Source organism: Pocillopora verrucosa, chromosome 4 (genome assembly GCF_036669915.1).
Source record: "Pocillopora verrucosa isolate sample1 chromosome 4, ASM3666991v2, whole genome shotgun sequence".
Lineage (NCBI taxonomy): Eukaryota > Metazoa > Cnidaria > Anthozoa > Scleractinia > Pocilloporidae > Pocillopora > Pocillopora verrucosa.
The window spans coordinates 4,402,382-4,417,721 of record NC_089315.1 but is presented as its reverse complement, the minus strand read 5'-3'; the positions used below and the strand labels follow the sequence as shown (position 1 = coordinate 4,417,721).

At 37.9% G+C, this 15,340-nt stretch overlaps 3 protein-coding genes across 4 annotated transcripts in view; 1 reads left to right on the top strand and 2 right to left on the bottom strand.

Annotated features, from left to right (window-relative positions):
• Positions 1-3,975: 3,975 nt before the first annotated feature.
• LOC131769198 (uncharacterized) lies at positions 3,976-7,333 on the top strand. 2 transcript variants are annotated; one of them, XM_066165747.1, is made up of 3 exons: positions 3,976-5,458; positions 6,066-6,131; positions 6,321-7,333. In XM_066165747.1, exon 3 carries the CDS (start codon positions 6,341-6,343, stop codon positions 7,253-7,255), a length of 915 nt encoding a protein of 304 aa, XP_066021844.1. In that variant the 5' UTR covers positions 3,976-5,458; positions 6,066-6,131; positions 6,321-6,340; the 3' UTR covers positions 7,256-7,333. The 2 variants fall into 2 exon arrangements, with proteins under 2 accessions (XP_066021844.1, XP_066021843.1); XM_066165746.1 differs by having other exon boundaries at positions 3,976-6,131.
• A 1,255-nt stretch (positions 7,334-8,588) lies between these two features.
• LOC131769197 (receptor-type tyrosine-protein kinase FLT3-like) lies at positions 8,589-12,353 on the bottom strand. The gene is made up of 9 exons (XM_059084955.2): positions 12,187-12,353; positions 11,211-11,425; positions 10,733-10,917; positions 10,443-10,541; positions 9,666-9,854; positions 9,302-9,513; positions 9,116-9,156; positions 8,902-8,998; positions 8,589-8,769 (listed from the first exon to the last, which is right to left on the bottom strand). The coding sequence occupies exons 1-9, from the start codon at positions 12,351-12,353 to the stop codon at positions 8,589-8,591; spliced, it is 1,386 nt and encodes a 461-aa protein (XP_058940938.2).
• Positions 12,354-12,798: 445 nt separating this feature from the next.
• LOC131769194 (macrophage mannose receptor 1-like) overlaps positions 12,799-15,340 on the bottom strand; it is a 131,966-nt gene continuing 129,424 nt past the window's right edge. The window contains exons 8-9 of the mRNA XM_066164893.1: positions 13,748-13,950; positions 12,799-13,050 (exon numbers count right to left, since the gene is read on the bottom strand). Coding sequence (XP_066020990.1) covers positions 12,799-13,050; positions 13,748-13,950 — 455 coding nt within the window. The remainder of the gene's footprint in view (positions 13,051-13,747; positions 13,951-15,340) is intronic.

Sequence of the window (15,340 nt, the reverse complement as noted above, 5' to 3'; positions counted from 1 at the left end):
TGCACTGAATTAACCCTCTTCTACATTGAATCAGCTTAACCAATCAGAGCTGAGTAATTTTTTCATGTATCTTATTAAACTATTAATAGTGCAATTTAACGCTTCAAAATAAGGAAACCAAGACAACAGCGAAAGAAATCTGAAACTAACTCATGATTAAGAAATTAGAGCTGGAACAATTTTCTGACCAGGAGTATTAAAAAAACCCCAACAATTAAACCAGTTGAGCGTGGTATTATGACGTCATCTTTATCTAGCAAAAGTCCCGGATGTACTATAGTTTCAATTTGATCCTCGTGCAATACTCAGAGCAGTCGACTAAAATGCAATTTGCTTTCACGGAAGTTTTGGGTAAGTGTTGAGCTTTGTTTATAACAAACCATTTCTGTCAACGATACATAACATGAACAATAAGTGATAAGTGATGACAAGAAATGAAAAGATCGCACAGAAATTAAACGCAGAAGAACTGCTTCAGATAGTACAGCTAAGGCGGAAGAAACAAATCTCTTCTAAAGAAATATACGGCTGCGCTTTTATGTATTATAAATACTTACATGTTAATGGTTGTTTGTTACGGGTAGCCGAACGAAAAAGAAACAAATTATCGCAACATCTAACCATGAATCGTTAAGTCTGAGCTCGGGCATGGATGGTCAATGAAAATTACGAGGCAGTACTCTCCAGAGTTTATAGGTCAGGCAGTTAATAGAAAGCTTAGTCCAGCTTAGTGCAGTTTTTTTTTGATGCTGCGGAAATCCGTGAAAAGTGCTGACATTCAATTTGAGCTGCGGGGAACCTGCACGGAATCCGCAATCGAAAAATCTCACGCTAGCGTCTGCTTGCATCATGATTTGGTTTTCGTAAGCGGCCAACCGAAAAATCATTTGTCAAACAGAAAATGTTAATGAACTCGAATGACAGAAAATGGCGTTAGAGACTGATGCAAAGTTTCCATAAATTTAGCAAGACTCTTTCGTATCTATCTATCTACATACCGTGTTTTAGATTCAATCAAATTAATGCGGATTTTGAGGTGAAACACAACCAGTGACAAGCCCTCGACAAGCTAAGATTAGCTGGCAATATCAGGATTAGTCGGCAATGTCAGTCATCTGATCAGGATTGCTTGTCGTAATATGCTATATTTGTAAGAAGAAATTACTTGAGCGGAAGCTAGTTCCTGAGTTGGCACAGTTTTGATTTGATTTACAGAACGATCAGGTAGATCTTGAACAACGAGGTGAGATTCTCTTTAGCAAGTTTTTAAAAGTTCGACCAAATCTTTTCTGAATGTGAAGCCATTTCTGCATAATGCAGCCGCTGCTTAGGGTAATCTAAAGTGTTGGGCAAGCTTTCATTTACTTTGCCTTGATTCGATGTGAAAATTAAGATGAGTATAACGATTTCGTCCAAAAAAAAAAAATCGTGGACTCTAAATAATCTTCGTACTTCCAAGAAGGGAGAAAGAAAGGATAATAATGGAAAGAGTGGTGGTAGCGATCTCGTGGAAGAATTACTCCACAACAGTCACAGCCGCGAATCTAGTCACCGGCTGAATGGTTTTCAATTTCGATACGAATTCCAAGTTACTTTAAAGCTGGATAGCAGTAGTTCTGTAAGAAAGAGTGAAACCATCGGAGATATGCGGTGTTTGTGCCTCATAAAATGATAACAACTCGCTTAAATTGAGGGAGAGTTTACTGCATTCAATAACGAGATTCAATGATGATCCAAATTTTAATTTGTACAAAACTCAGCTACTGAATTCATATTACGCTAGGTGTTACTTAAATAGCACGAGTCACATACCTACCGCGCGTCTGATAACGATTGTCACTAGAAACACTGAAAGAAGAGCGGTCGATTCGAGAAAATGACAAGAGGAAGATAGATAAATTTAGTAATGATATACTATCCACACAAAGGAAAACGGATCAAAAACGAGAATTGGACATATTTTCAATAACAGTTAAAGTCCAGTGTTTTGGTGCTGTTTCGCACTCGTATGACAAAAGCCCAGCCCAGCGTAACAACCTAGCTCAAAAATTTTGACATTAAAATAGTCAGTCGAAAAACCGCTAAAAAAAAGTTGTATGATCCAGTGAATACTCCATCAATCAGTAGCATTTACTTCTACTAATAGTTCGTCTTCCACCCCTCCCGAAGTAATAACAGTCTACCTCTCACCCCTCCCTAAGTACTGATTGACTGCATCCCACCACTCCCTGAGTACTAATGGTGTGTTCCCTCCCTCCCCCCCCCCATAAAATGATCCAAAGAAATATTGGGTAAAAGAAAAGGTCCAAAAACTTATCCAAAAAAACGGTCCAAAATATAGTCCAAAAAAATAGTCCAATGGTCTGAAGGTCCACTCCATATTTTACCCCATGACTGTAACGTTATAAACGATAACAATAATAATTTTTTTACTAGATTTTATGATCGTTTTCATTATTACTATTATCATTATCACAATTATTATTATTATCTTTATTTCAACAAGGGAGATGTGAGTGCAAATTCATTTCTTATGAAAAGCCCTAAAGAAATCTATAGTCAATCACTCCACCTTCCGAGGGTCATCCAAATCATATCGTAGTGTGTGCTTTTTTCAGCTATTGGCTCAAACAGGAGGCATTAGCTGAATAACTCTCTTTCTTCATATTGAATCAGGTAATTATAGTCTAAACCGTTTTAGGTGCTGTTTAACGTATTTAAAATGTGTACCGACTAATTCGATAGCTCTCCACTATAGAAACTAATGCAATAATGCAATTTTCAGGACAAGCCAAGCATGACAAGCAGCTATATATAGTTTTGATAAAGGCGACTCGGGTTTCAACAGTTTTCCATTTGACCTCCAATTCAAATGATTTTTATATATTCGCACTCGTGGATTCATCACTTCCCGAGTTTATTAAGAACCAACATAATGACCAGCTCTCAGTTGTATCGCAGATTAGGTAGGAGAACGATGAGGGTTGAAACTAAAAAATACCAAATTAAAAGTAAAGGTGAAGAAAGACAGCCAACTTAAAATGACGATACTTACATTGTTACGATTACTCACAAACTGCATTTGACGAGAAAACACTGTCCGAAGACGAAAAGAATAACGTGAGTACTGTTCGAAAGCGAACTGCGACTAGCGCGACTACAGAGAAAAAAAAAGGCCTCCTGAACAGAAAAAACTTAGTTTATATACGCAGGAAAAACTGAAATTAAAGCATGCGAAACGACTACCTGAAAATGTAATCGACGCCAATAATAACGAATGAAACAATAATATGGAATAACCAGTGGAAAAAACACTAATTGAGACAACGTGAAACAGCAACAAAAATTTAGGGAACACCCTATAATTAACAATATACAACATTCCGCGCGCTAAGATCCCACACAGTCGAACCTGTATCAAGCGGCACCGTGTTAAGCTGTCACTCTGTATTAAGCGGTGAGTAGTCAAAGTCCCGAAATTATTTTCTCTTGATCACTGTAATTGTCCCCTCTACTGAGCAGTCACCTCTATTAAGCGGTCACCCTTTATTGAGTCCCAGTAGTTGGTATTGTCCACCACCTGTATTGAACGGCCACTGAAAGCGGAACCGCTCAAATAAACTAAAAATAATTTTTGTAGCGTGATTGAATCCTGATTTCTCTCCCGAAATCAATGATTATGTCAATAATATGTTTGGGCGAGTTTTTGTACACGAGCGGTTAATTATGGCATGAAATTCATCGTTTCTTATATTCCCCCAATTTTGTGGAGCCTGTGTGAGTCGGTCAACATGTATTTAGCGATAACCTCGTTTTTTTTCGGTGGATGACCGCTTAATACAGGTTCGACTGTAATTTTGCTATACTTCTTACCGGCGCAGTATCACAGTTTCTCAAGAAATTTCCCCCTTATTCATCTTCATTATTCATTACTTAATTTTAAACACTTTTTAGAATAGGTTATTTACACTCAAACATCATGCAATCAAACGAAGATCACAGCTCAAACATTGTGACAGCAGACGACCATCGAAACATCAGCGCCCCAGATGAAACTACTCCACCGACTCAAAGCGGCAGAGAATTGAGTTCACCATACAAATACTGCCGATATTTCTTCCCTCGGTGTTTCGGTTTAATAGGCTATTTTCTCTTTCTCTTAGTTGAAGTGGTTACGTTTATTTTACGCATAACTTACTTTTGGCTCACGGTGATTCCACTGTATTCTTGGAAAGTGAAATGTGCAAAGGACTTGACTCATGGTGGGCAAGCATCAAACGAAACATCTCCAGACTTCTACTTGTCTTTACCGGTGACGAAGCTATTCAACCAAAGCTCAAGAGAAATGTTTCATGTATTTATTATTGCTTTTAAATCTATAGAAAACATTAAACTGCTGTATTTTTCTGTCATTGTGGGAACACTACGGTTTGTTAATTTCTCCAGAGTTCTGAAGAGGCTGATTTATATCGCAAAGTTTTGGACTCTGATACTTTTTCTTATGCTTAATTTGTCATCTGACGTAATCAGTATAACTTTGGAAGTCTTAAAAGATGAGTGTAATGGTAAGCATGGTAATTTTACTAAGTTGAGCATTGCTGGAATTGTGATTGAAATGCTGAATGTTTGTACGATGATGATAGTAGTTCCAGTTCCGAACTAGGTTACGTGTTTAACTGCTTAACATATATTTTCTTGCCGAGGTTTTTGTGTTTTTTCTTTTTTGTTATCACAAACGGTACGTACTTCTGGATCGACCCGCTTCCACGAGAGAGACGAGAGACATACCTCAATGGCTGATCCACCTGCAACCTAAGATTTCACCACGAGCATCTGTTGTTCATAGAGAGATTAAAAGTTGCAACTACCTTTGATTTTATGGGAACATTAAATTGCAGCCTTTTTGTGGTTGGATGCTCAAACGCAGTGTCAAAGAGCGAGAACTTCTTCTTCATTTCCAGTCGCGGTAACAAGTCAAAAACAGAATCAGAGTTGCCACAAAATCAAAAGTGAAGCCTGTTTAGCGAAAAGCGCAGCTTTATATCGGCTCAAGCGGAATAGTCAAAGTTCAAGAATTTCTCTTTTTTATCTGTCGCGGTCAAAGAAAAAAAAATCGAAAATGCGCATTCAAGGGAGACTTTACCTTATCTATACCTGTTCTTTGCTCCGGCTGTCATCTATCTAACTTTCTGGAAAAACGAGAAATTTACCAGCCAAGTTCAGCTTAATTACCTTAAAACAAAGAGGCAAGGGCACCATCCGTTATATTAAGCCTATGATGTAATGAAGTATATTTGAGCAAACTTTTTCAGAGGAAGTCCCGGATTGGATTTAGTTTCGCTTTGATTTTCAACAGCTCAGGAAGAGCAAAGGCGACCTCATTAATGGTTCTCTTCGTTTCTTGGAAAATCATTTAATTTTCTGCAGATCAAGGCTTTTATTTAAACAAGACCAAGAGGTAAAGTGCAGCAATATAAAATATTCAGATTACTTATGCCTCAATAGAGCTGAAGTTCAATCAGACTGCAACCAAGACAACCAAAGCGGACGGAATGATATATCCGATTGGTACAGTCCTATTTCAGCTATTTCGCTCATATCATAGTCGCATGAATAAGAGTAGTTTATTAGATAATCAATAGGAAATACTCATTTTGTTTCATTTTCATGACGTGACTCAGCGGTGGTATGATCAGGGGTTAAATCAAGAACTGAAACGAAGCGGGGTGAAGTTTCATGCATGAGCACAAAGGCAAAATAAACAATTCAGTTTCTCCAGGCCAACAGACAGTAAGTAAGATGAAGCTCGAAGAGGAATTCAGTCGTGTTGAAAACCTCCAAAGTACCGTAATATCCTCTCAGAACGAAAACCTCGGTGTACTTGGACGGTAGAAGCGTGTCTCGAAGCTAAGATTGTAGTAAAGTTCAGCTAATATCGTCGTGGAAAGGGATAAACAAAATGTAAAATCGTCAAATTAATAACCTAATTGTGAATTTAGTATTATTTATTATTAGTATTCATTTAATTATTTCTTGATTTCTTTGTTCTTTTTATCGTCTTCTAGAACTTCTCCGAACATATTGACCAAGCTGATTTGGGTTTATTCTCACTGCACAGCAATTAGATTTCGGTAAGTGCCAAGGGATATTTCAGTGACATATCGACATGTTTTGGCGTATCTCGGTTAATTACGATTCGAGTATTGTCTCTGTCATGGTCTACTGGGTAGCGTTTGAGATTAATATGATCGTTTCAGTCAGGATTGTCTGTAGTTTTCATTTTCGAAGGAGTTTCTGATGTATTGACTTTATCCACCCAGACCTAGATTCCCCAAGAACCATGAATCAGACGGAGGAGATGGCCTCGATGATATCAACTGAGGTGGATTCAAACCGTCAACGAAAGTGTACTTGCTGCAAGCCCTCCCTCGGCCGGATGATTTCCATGATTATGTATTTATTGCTTTTGCTGGCTGAATTAGTGGCTACTTTCACTTTCATTTATTATTTTGGAAAATCAGTATCGCCCGTTTTCACTTCGGAGAGTCACTTAAAAACCACGAATGTATCATCTAGCACTAAAAATGCCTCTCACGTATTTCCAATACAGCTTGTGCGCTACTTCGGCATGACAGAAACTTACTCCAGATTGATTATGGCCTTAAATTGTTTAGACACAGTGAACTGTTGGATCTTTCTTGGAGCAGTTTTCATATCTCCGCATTTCACCGGCTTCTGCCCTATGATGAAAAATCTTATTCGTTTGCCGAAATTTTGGACCTTACTATTTGTATTTGTGCTCTATGTCATAGGGAATGTTATTGAGAGCACAAGTTCCTCAATCGTCGCATCCGTATACAAATTTAGAGCTATGGTAGCAGTTTGCTTTACGTTCTCCCTGAATGCGTTCTTTGTAACAATGATTCTTGGAGTTCTGAATGAAATGAAAATTTGCCATATGGCGCCGGGGCAAGTGCACTTAATATTTAAGGGGGCACTTATTATCTTGTGCTTTCGATTGCTTGTATATTTGATTTATACAATACTTTATTTAGCTGTAATCTTATATTTCATCGCTGGAGTGAAGGATAGCTATTGGCGGAAGGGAGGTACGTTTACAACCTGTGTAAGTAGTTTTCTTTTCTTGCCTTTTTACAAAAAAGGAACTGAACTTGTATGGACAAAAATATTTCATGATGAAAAGTACATTATAGGGAAGATTAGAGACCCTGAAAGACAAGACAGTGATCTATAGTACCATCCAGACTGTTTAAAAATCGTCGATAACTTTCTCTTTAATCAGTATAAGTAACTGTTTCTGTAGTTCTATACATTGTTGTAATCATACACTCATAACATTTGATTATTAAAAAATCATGTTTTGCTAAGATAAAAAATGAAGCAAACTTTTCTCCATGCAAAATTAAAATTACACGCGAAAGAAGAAACCTCTAAAATGTACCTCGCTGGCAACGTATTTCAGTCGGTTGTGCCCGACTAGTATCTGAGAGTATGGTTTCGAATCCCTTCGAACAAAAGAAATATATCATTCATCCCTCAACCTCGATGTGATTTCTTTTGTTTTATTCCCCTAAGCCTCGTAGCCAAGTTTCAATTTTAATATTTTTAAAATGGCTAACTGAACACTCATGCGTTTACTGATATTTTCTTCGCTGCGAGAATCATTTTCTTTTTGTGGAAAAGTCGGTCAGCGACAACAATAAAGACAATATTCGTCCTTATATATTTGACGTCAACGTAAGGTTCGTCATTCGAAAGAAGAACTTATCGAGGAAGTCGAGGATAGTATTGGAGGATTTGTCTTTGAATAACGATTTGCGATGATAAATGGTAAGTACTTTTTCTCCTGGGCGCTTAGTAAAGTTTAATACTTCCGCCGTCAAGGGCTTTGCACACACCGCAACGGCTTACTAAATGTAACGATGAAAATTTTTTAAAGATTCTTTGGTACGCCTAAATAAAGCCTGAGAAAACCTGAGTTGATGGAGTGATTTCTTTTAATGAGTGTCTGATCTCCAAATTTTGTTCAATTTTGAGATCTGTTCATGTGAGACGGTCGTTATGCCTAGTTATCGAAATGTCGTCGGTCGCAAAGACCGAAATCCTGATGGCCAGGCTGAAAATTTTCGCATTTTAATGAGGAGCGACTCCTAAAGGAAGTACAGAAATTATCCTCAATATACTTACTTGAGCTCACTACAGTCTATATCTTAGCTCACCACTGACACAATCTCACAGTCGCACGTCTTCAAAACTCCGAAATGAACAATCTTCCACAGTAGCTCTCTTTCGGTATAGCTTCCCAAGTAGGTCACTCCTGACAAGAGCAACTACTACTACACGGCTGAATCCTTATTTACATTTACAAATATTCTAGAAAATTCCGGAAGCTTACAACACAACAATTTCGTTAGTATTGCATCCAACGTAAGCATGTCAGCATGATTAGGCATTCTAGAAATTTCGAGAAACTTATCTTTACAGCTATTATCCATAACATAAGAAACTCGGAGGTGATGTTATTCTCCAGGCGGTGATTACTAGGCGACAACCCTTATTTATACATCTCATCCGCTTTCTTCGTCAACCATGTCCTGTATGTTATAGTATGGACTCGATTCATCGCAATTTGACAGATCGCAGTATGTTACATCCCTCGTCATAATAGCCTCCAGTCGGTCAATCAACTCCGAGAAACTGGGGCGAGTTGTGGGATTGTTCTCCCAGCATGACGTCATCAGTTCATGTCTTTCAAGTATGAAAAGGGATAGCACATTTTTTTGAGAGTTTGTGGCGAAATCCAGTCAAAAAAGCAAAATTTGTTAGCAATTAGAATAAAATGGCAGGGTGAAAATTATTTCAAAATAAAATTCTACTCACACTTCATCGCAGCACATATCAGGTTTTTCCATGCGATAACCATTCTTTAGAAGTTTACAGAGCTCTGTATTGGTAAACGTAGGGTATGGAACACCACCTTAATTACAACAGAAGAAGAAATATGAATGCAACAACGAACAAATAACTCTAACAATGTGAAAAACGATAATGATAAGAACAATAGATATCTATCAAGAAAAGCTTTTTAACCTACCCATGGTAGCCATTTCCCAGAGAAAAATTCCATAAGACCAACTGCGAGAAATTTTAAACATTAACTATTAAATTGAGATTTGCGGCATCTCTGAGCAAGACTGAAAAAAAAAAGTTGTAAACAAACAAAAGAGAAAATTTGTTGAAACAGAAACACTACACTCAGTAGCAGCTCCAGTCTACTTACACGTCACTCTTGATAGTAAAAACACCCTCGAAGATGCTCTCTGGTGCCATCCATTTAACTGGTAGCTTTTTAGCTTTTTTTATGCTGTACACGTCTTCGTACACTTGGCGCATCAAACCAAAGTCTGAAACCTTCACTCCTCCGTCTTGACCAACAAGGATGTTCCGAGCTGCAAGGTCACGATGAACGAAATCATTTTCGGCAATGTGATTCTGGGAAAAAATAATGAAAAAAAAATTGCTTAAAGAGGTGTAACTGAAGACGACATAAAATAATGTCGAGAATGCTCTTCAGGTATGGTTTCTGCGTAAGGTTTTTTCGAAGGTAAGCCCACAGTCACTTCTGATTTAATTCATTTACTTACCATTCCTCTTGCTACTTGCCAAGCAAATGAAAACAGCTGTTGAGCAGAGAAACCATCAACACCGACGTCATCATTATCATTTACGCCATCAAGGTTACTCTCATGAAGATTCACCGTAGACAGCGAAATGACAGCAGCGTGGTTATAGTAACCTGGACTGGATGGCATTGACATCAATTCGATATTTTCCTGATTTACAGCACTGTCACAACTTTTCTGAGTGATAAAGGAAGGAATTAAATTAATAGATTAATGTTCACTGTTAGATCATGATTCATGGTGGGATGGCTTGCATGGAAGGGAGATAACTATGAATGCTTGATATCCGTCGAACTTTATTTTGACAAATAAAATCCGAAGAAGGCATTCGCTGTTCACAAAGCACTTTTCCGTCCCACATAGTCCATGCAAAGCGACAGAAATTGCGCCAAGTCGCCGAGTTATCTACCTTAATCTTCTTTTTACAACCGCGCTTGTGGAGGTGGAGTAGTTTTCCTGAAGGGCCTCAAGGAGCCTAGCTTTCCTCTCAAGCAAAATAGCACCTCATTTTTCTCCTTGATTTTTTCGGGGGTGAGGGGAGGGGTCTCTGATTCCCTTTAGCTTGACTACATTTTATTTCTTAGAGGAATAATATTTTTAGGAAACATTTCACCTTACTTTCGAGTTTCAATTCAATGGACGGAATAATGAATACTAATATAAATACGGTCAATCGCGACTTGCTTGGCAAAGCCTTCCCCATAGCCTAAACTACCGAAATAGCACAAAAATACTTACTCGACTAGTTTCGCATCTTTTCAACTCATCAATCGGAGTGTCTCTATCTTCATAAAACTTTTCCGCCTCCTTTCCTCTGAGTGCTTGATTTTTATTTACCTGAAGCGCAATAGGCGTAATATTTACCACAGATATGTATATACAGAATAAGGGTAGAAGATAAAGTTGTTATTTTTTTATCCAGAATCTAGCGAAACGTAATACAAGACTAATGATTAAGCCTCTTCCTTTCTCACAGACATCGAAATACAAAAAGTTAGCCTTGCTCAGGAAAATCTCTCTCCTCTTACCGATCGCCTCTTTTGCCGTAACCATTGTAAGAGATCACCATACGGAACATACTCTATCACCAGAAACTTGGTGTCCTGCAGTGTGCAGCATCCGACCAAAGACACGATATTTTGATGTGAACCCAACAGCTTCATTTGTAATATTTCATGAAGGAAAGCTTCTCTTTGCTCATCGCTTGGATCACCTGTGGATAGATGGTATTGATGCTTTTAGCGATTGTGAGTCCAGTCTTAGACCCTTGGGCGTTCGCAACAGCCCCTGGATTGAATAGGATGCTTGAAACCCCACGAGAGTAGCAGCCATCTCGATTATTACAGCGCATGCGCAAGTCGTGAACTAGCCCCTTCTGGCTTGATATATTAAAAGGAAAGCTTATAAGATGTTACCAGTCGACTTATGATTCCATGCAACGGCAGATCCTTTTCTTAGCGATTAAAAATTTCATTTTGACGGTATTTAGGCGCTATATCAACTCACCCTGCAATACTTTTACCGCGACAACTTGACATTGTTTTTCTGGCTTTAGTCTTTCTCTTGTTTCAAACACTTCTATTCCAGCTCTTCTCGTAAGAGTTGCTTTGTAAACCACACCAAATGCACCTCGGCCCAGTTCCTCCTCATAATGCACCTGCTTGGGAAGAATTTCCCACTTGTCAAGAGGAATAATCTCGCGGAAAGGACGCTGAACATGTCTGTTGACAACACAAATTTGGATTCAGTGAGAGAATGTTAAATGACTTAATAACTGATAGCTTTTTTCATCATTAAGACAAGAATTACAGTTAACCTTCTTCCCCTCTGATTTGGCACCATATTCAAAACCAACCGCGCTCAAGAGCAATATTTAAGGAATGTCTTTAGAAGATATCCTGATCAGAGCAACAACAACACATCTTCCGAGCATAATTCTGTAGTTCTCTCCTAGGCTGCAGTGTGACTGCTTTCTCGCTAACTGATATGAATAATTTCCGGGATGATGTCATGAGCCAACCCGCCCCATTCCCCCTACTTCTCGGTCGTGAACTTGAAAGACACCAATTTCGGGATCTTTGGAAGCTCAAAAATAATAATAATAACAACAATAATAATAATAATAATAATAAAAATAATAATAATAAAATAACCAAAATAGTTGCTAAATTAATTTTTTTCGATTTTTTTTATTCGTGGGACAATAAGATTTACTTTGTAGATAGAAAAGTTTTTGGGTAAGTGGCACTTTCAGAACTAACAGATTGAGAAACCTAAAGCTAAAGAACTCAGCTTGTGGATCGGAAGCAAGCGTCATCTGTTTGAAGATACTAACGTTAAGATCACCCGACCAAACGATGGTTCTGTTGTTGTTTTTGACATGCATATACACCATGCAGAGGAAGCTTACAGAAATTTACATAAGCCGTGATTGAATTGTGCTTGTTTACCATAATAACTATATTGGGCTTGTGAACATTACCTTTTTAACCTAGCGTGTCTTTTGCTTTTGTAGCACCGAAGTCCCATAATGCAGCACAGCACGAGTATCACTACAAAGGTAGCACCAGCCAAGCTGTAAATAAGGGCTACAGAACTCATGGCCTCGTTTTTCTGCGTTTTGATTGCAAGGGTAGGTGTTTTGGCCATGATATCCGATGCTGTGACTGTTGCTGCTGAAAAAAGTCAAATCTAAATAATCCAAGAAGCATTTAAAACACGTAATCATAGTAAGTAGATATTTGGAAAAAATTCCCCAGCTGAGGCCAGGTTTTTCCTCTATCATTTACAGGAAATACAAAAAACGAATCTTATTTGTGGTTAAGTCACTTTAGTTACCAAGAGTAATCCCATTCATTTGAAACTTCGTAAAGCGGAATTAGTGTTATACCTGTGTTCATTTTCAACCATTTCCATTTCAAAAGCTTAAGCGACTCGCTTTTCTCCAACCTAATGAACGTCAGAAATATTCAATTTATTCCCTACGTATTGGATGAGGCGCATTTTTTTTCCGTGCAAAATGTCATCTCTAAGGCAGGATGTCACAAAGACACATTTGAGAGAAAATATGCTTTGAAGACTCGACAAAGTGGGCTTACTTACGCCTAATATTTTTCTCGCAAATGTAAGGGGCACTCTTGTCACAGTCCATATCATTCCATCGGCCGGGAAGGTATAGTTGACTGTACATGTACAAGAAAATCCCAGAGACTGCAACACAGTCTTCCCCATCACCAGAATTATCAGGTTCACCCTTATTCCAGTGAGAGAAGTTGGCAGGTGTATTATCATGCTCCCATTTGAAGTCATTTTCATCATCAAGATCATGAAGTCCAATCCAAAGTGCCTTTAGACAAGAAAAGAATTAAATATTGCAACAACACAATCACAATGTTTAGGTCTTAACATTTCTAAATATTGATAATGAAATAACATAAGTAACATAATATTCCCTCGGAGCTACTATGGTAAAAATTATTTTATATCACATCTAGCGCGCAAGTCCTACCTAATTCCTTTAGAAGCTAGCATGGCAGAAATCCTTTGGTACGCATGGCCGTGCATCCATAACACTCAAGAAGCTAGAGTTGCTCTCGACTTCGCCTCGGATAACTTTTATGCTTCTCTCGTGCTCTCCAAATTTCCCACGCGCATCCATAACTCGATATACACACGCTAAGCATGAACCAATTCTTTCTTAACAATTTTGCCTAATTTACAAATTGTAGATTGCAGTATTGATATTATTTTGACTAATAGTAGAAAGAGGAGCTCGGCATTCAAAAACTTAATCAAGCTTATTCATTTTATATTTGAACTTTATCTTTTTTTGATAAAATAGATAATAATTCACCGATGAGAAATTCTGAAAGGAAAGTTTGATGTATTTTCCATTTTATCTATTTATTTTATCGTGAATAGACCAAAAATAACATCTTCGGTATTTGAGATCAAGTCGGAATTATTGCTTGAATCAGACCATTGCCACCGACTTTCGGAGTAAATGATATCGTGAAATGGTACTCTGGCAGCTGTAAACAGACCTGTATTTTTCTACTGATGTTGATTCTATCCGTTATGAAACTTTGTTCATCGGCATCATCTATTTTCACCAAAAATCCTCCAAGACTTTTACATCGCCTCACTGCTTTATACCAAGTGACCATTTCAGAGCTAAATTTGTAGCAAGATGATCCATACTGATAATACCATCCGGATGGACAGGATGGATGGATGGATGGTTGAACTAAGGAAAATGAAACACATAGTCAGCCATGGCGATATTTCTTTTATCATATAAACTATTTGGTGCCGCTCGGTTAGGTTGATGAATGAACGGCAAAGCTTTCACCATTCTCAATCCAAGGTATTTTGTCGAAATTTTCTCGGATTATGACAGCTAATTTACTGAAAAATCCATATCATTTACAGACACCGTATCGCTTTCCTAAGAGGGAAAGAAAACCAGTATACCAAAAGAAAAACCGAAAGTTACGTATCTAGTGGCTTTGGTAATGGCATTTCTCGAGGCTGAGAACAAAAAGATCGACAACTGGAAGACTTGCCACAGCCTGATTTGGCCGTTTACCTGAAAGATTTCTTCTGTCGGTAAGGAAGAAATCGACGAGTAAGAATTTTGTGAATTGAAAATTACGCCCATAATTGTTTTTGTAATCATGATTCAACGCATTTTTGCATCTTCATCCTTGGCGACAGCCCACTGTGTGATTTTTTTGGGGAATTGTCGTTTCCTTTATTTTCATTCATTATTAAAGTCGGCTTTTCTTGTCAGTAAAGGGCTATTGTGTTTATATGATAAACGAAATAATACCTGATTGCTTCTAGATATGGAATTTCTCTTCTCGTGTTCAACTAGAGCTATCGAGTTGAACACTCGAAGAGTAATTTGAAATCTACGCGCGCTCATGTATTATTCTCCATATAACAAATATTCACTCTATCGCGCTAATGACGCGAGTCGAGCTTCCTCAGTTTCACGCGCAAGATGTCAATCTCAATTAGTAAAACCAAATTACCTTGTGATACCGCTCAACGACGCGGTCCCACAATTTCTTTAGAAACTTTCTACCTTTATTCATCTCTAAATTGCTATCATTTTTTCTTACCAGGTAGATCAGCAGCCTCGAAATACAAAGAGAATCCTCGCTCCCGGCTGGTAAAATTATCACGAGACTCAAATTTTATCACCACGCTATTTCCAGTTACAAAAATGGTTTCTCCAGTCGCTTTGCCACAATAACTTCCAAAATATTGGTGCTGTTCGTTCAGAATCATCAGATGGTCGTCTCTTTTAGTACAAAATATAATAATAATTCTGATACTGAAGGAAAAAATAATCTGAAACTAAAAACATCATCTACTGGACTTTTCGAAAGCAAATTCATATACAACCTTTTCTTCAGGAAATAAAGGAAAAATTGACTGTAATAAAAGCCCCTCTTCCCACTAAAAAGCATTGAAGTGAGAGATCATGCTGCACTGTTACTAAGGCAAAGTCATGGATAAGATTGCTCGGTAAAAGGCTAAACAGGTATTCAATTCTGTACACAACTACTACGATCAATCTTTCCTCTATTGGAAAAAACATTCTTTTTAGAGGTAATGAAAGAGGGAGC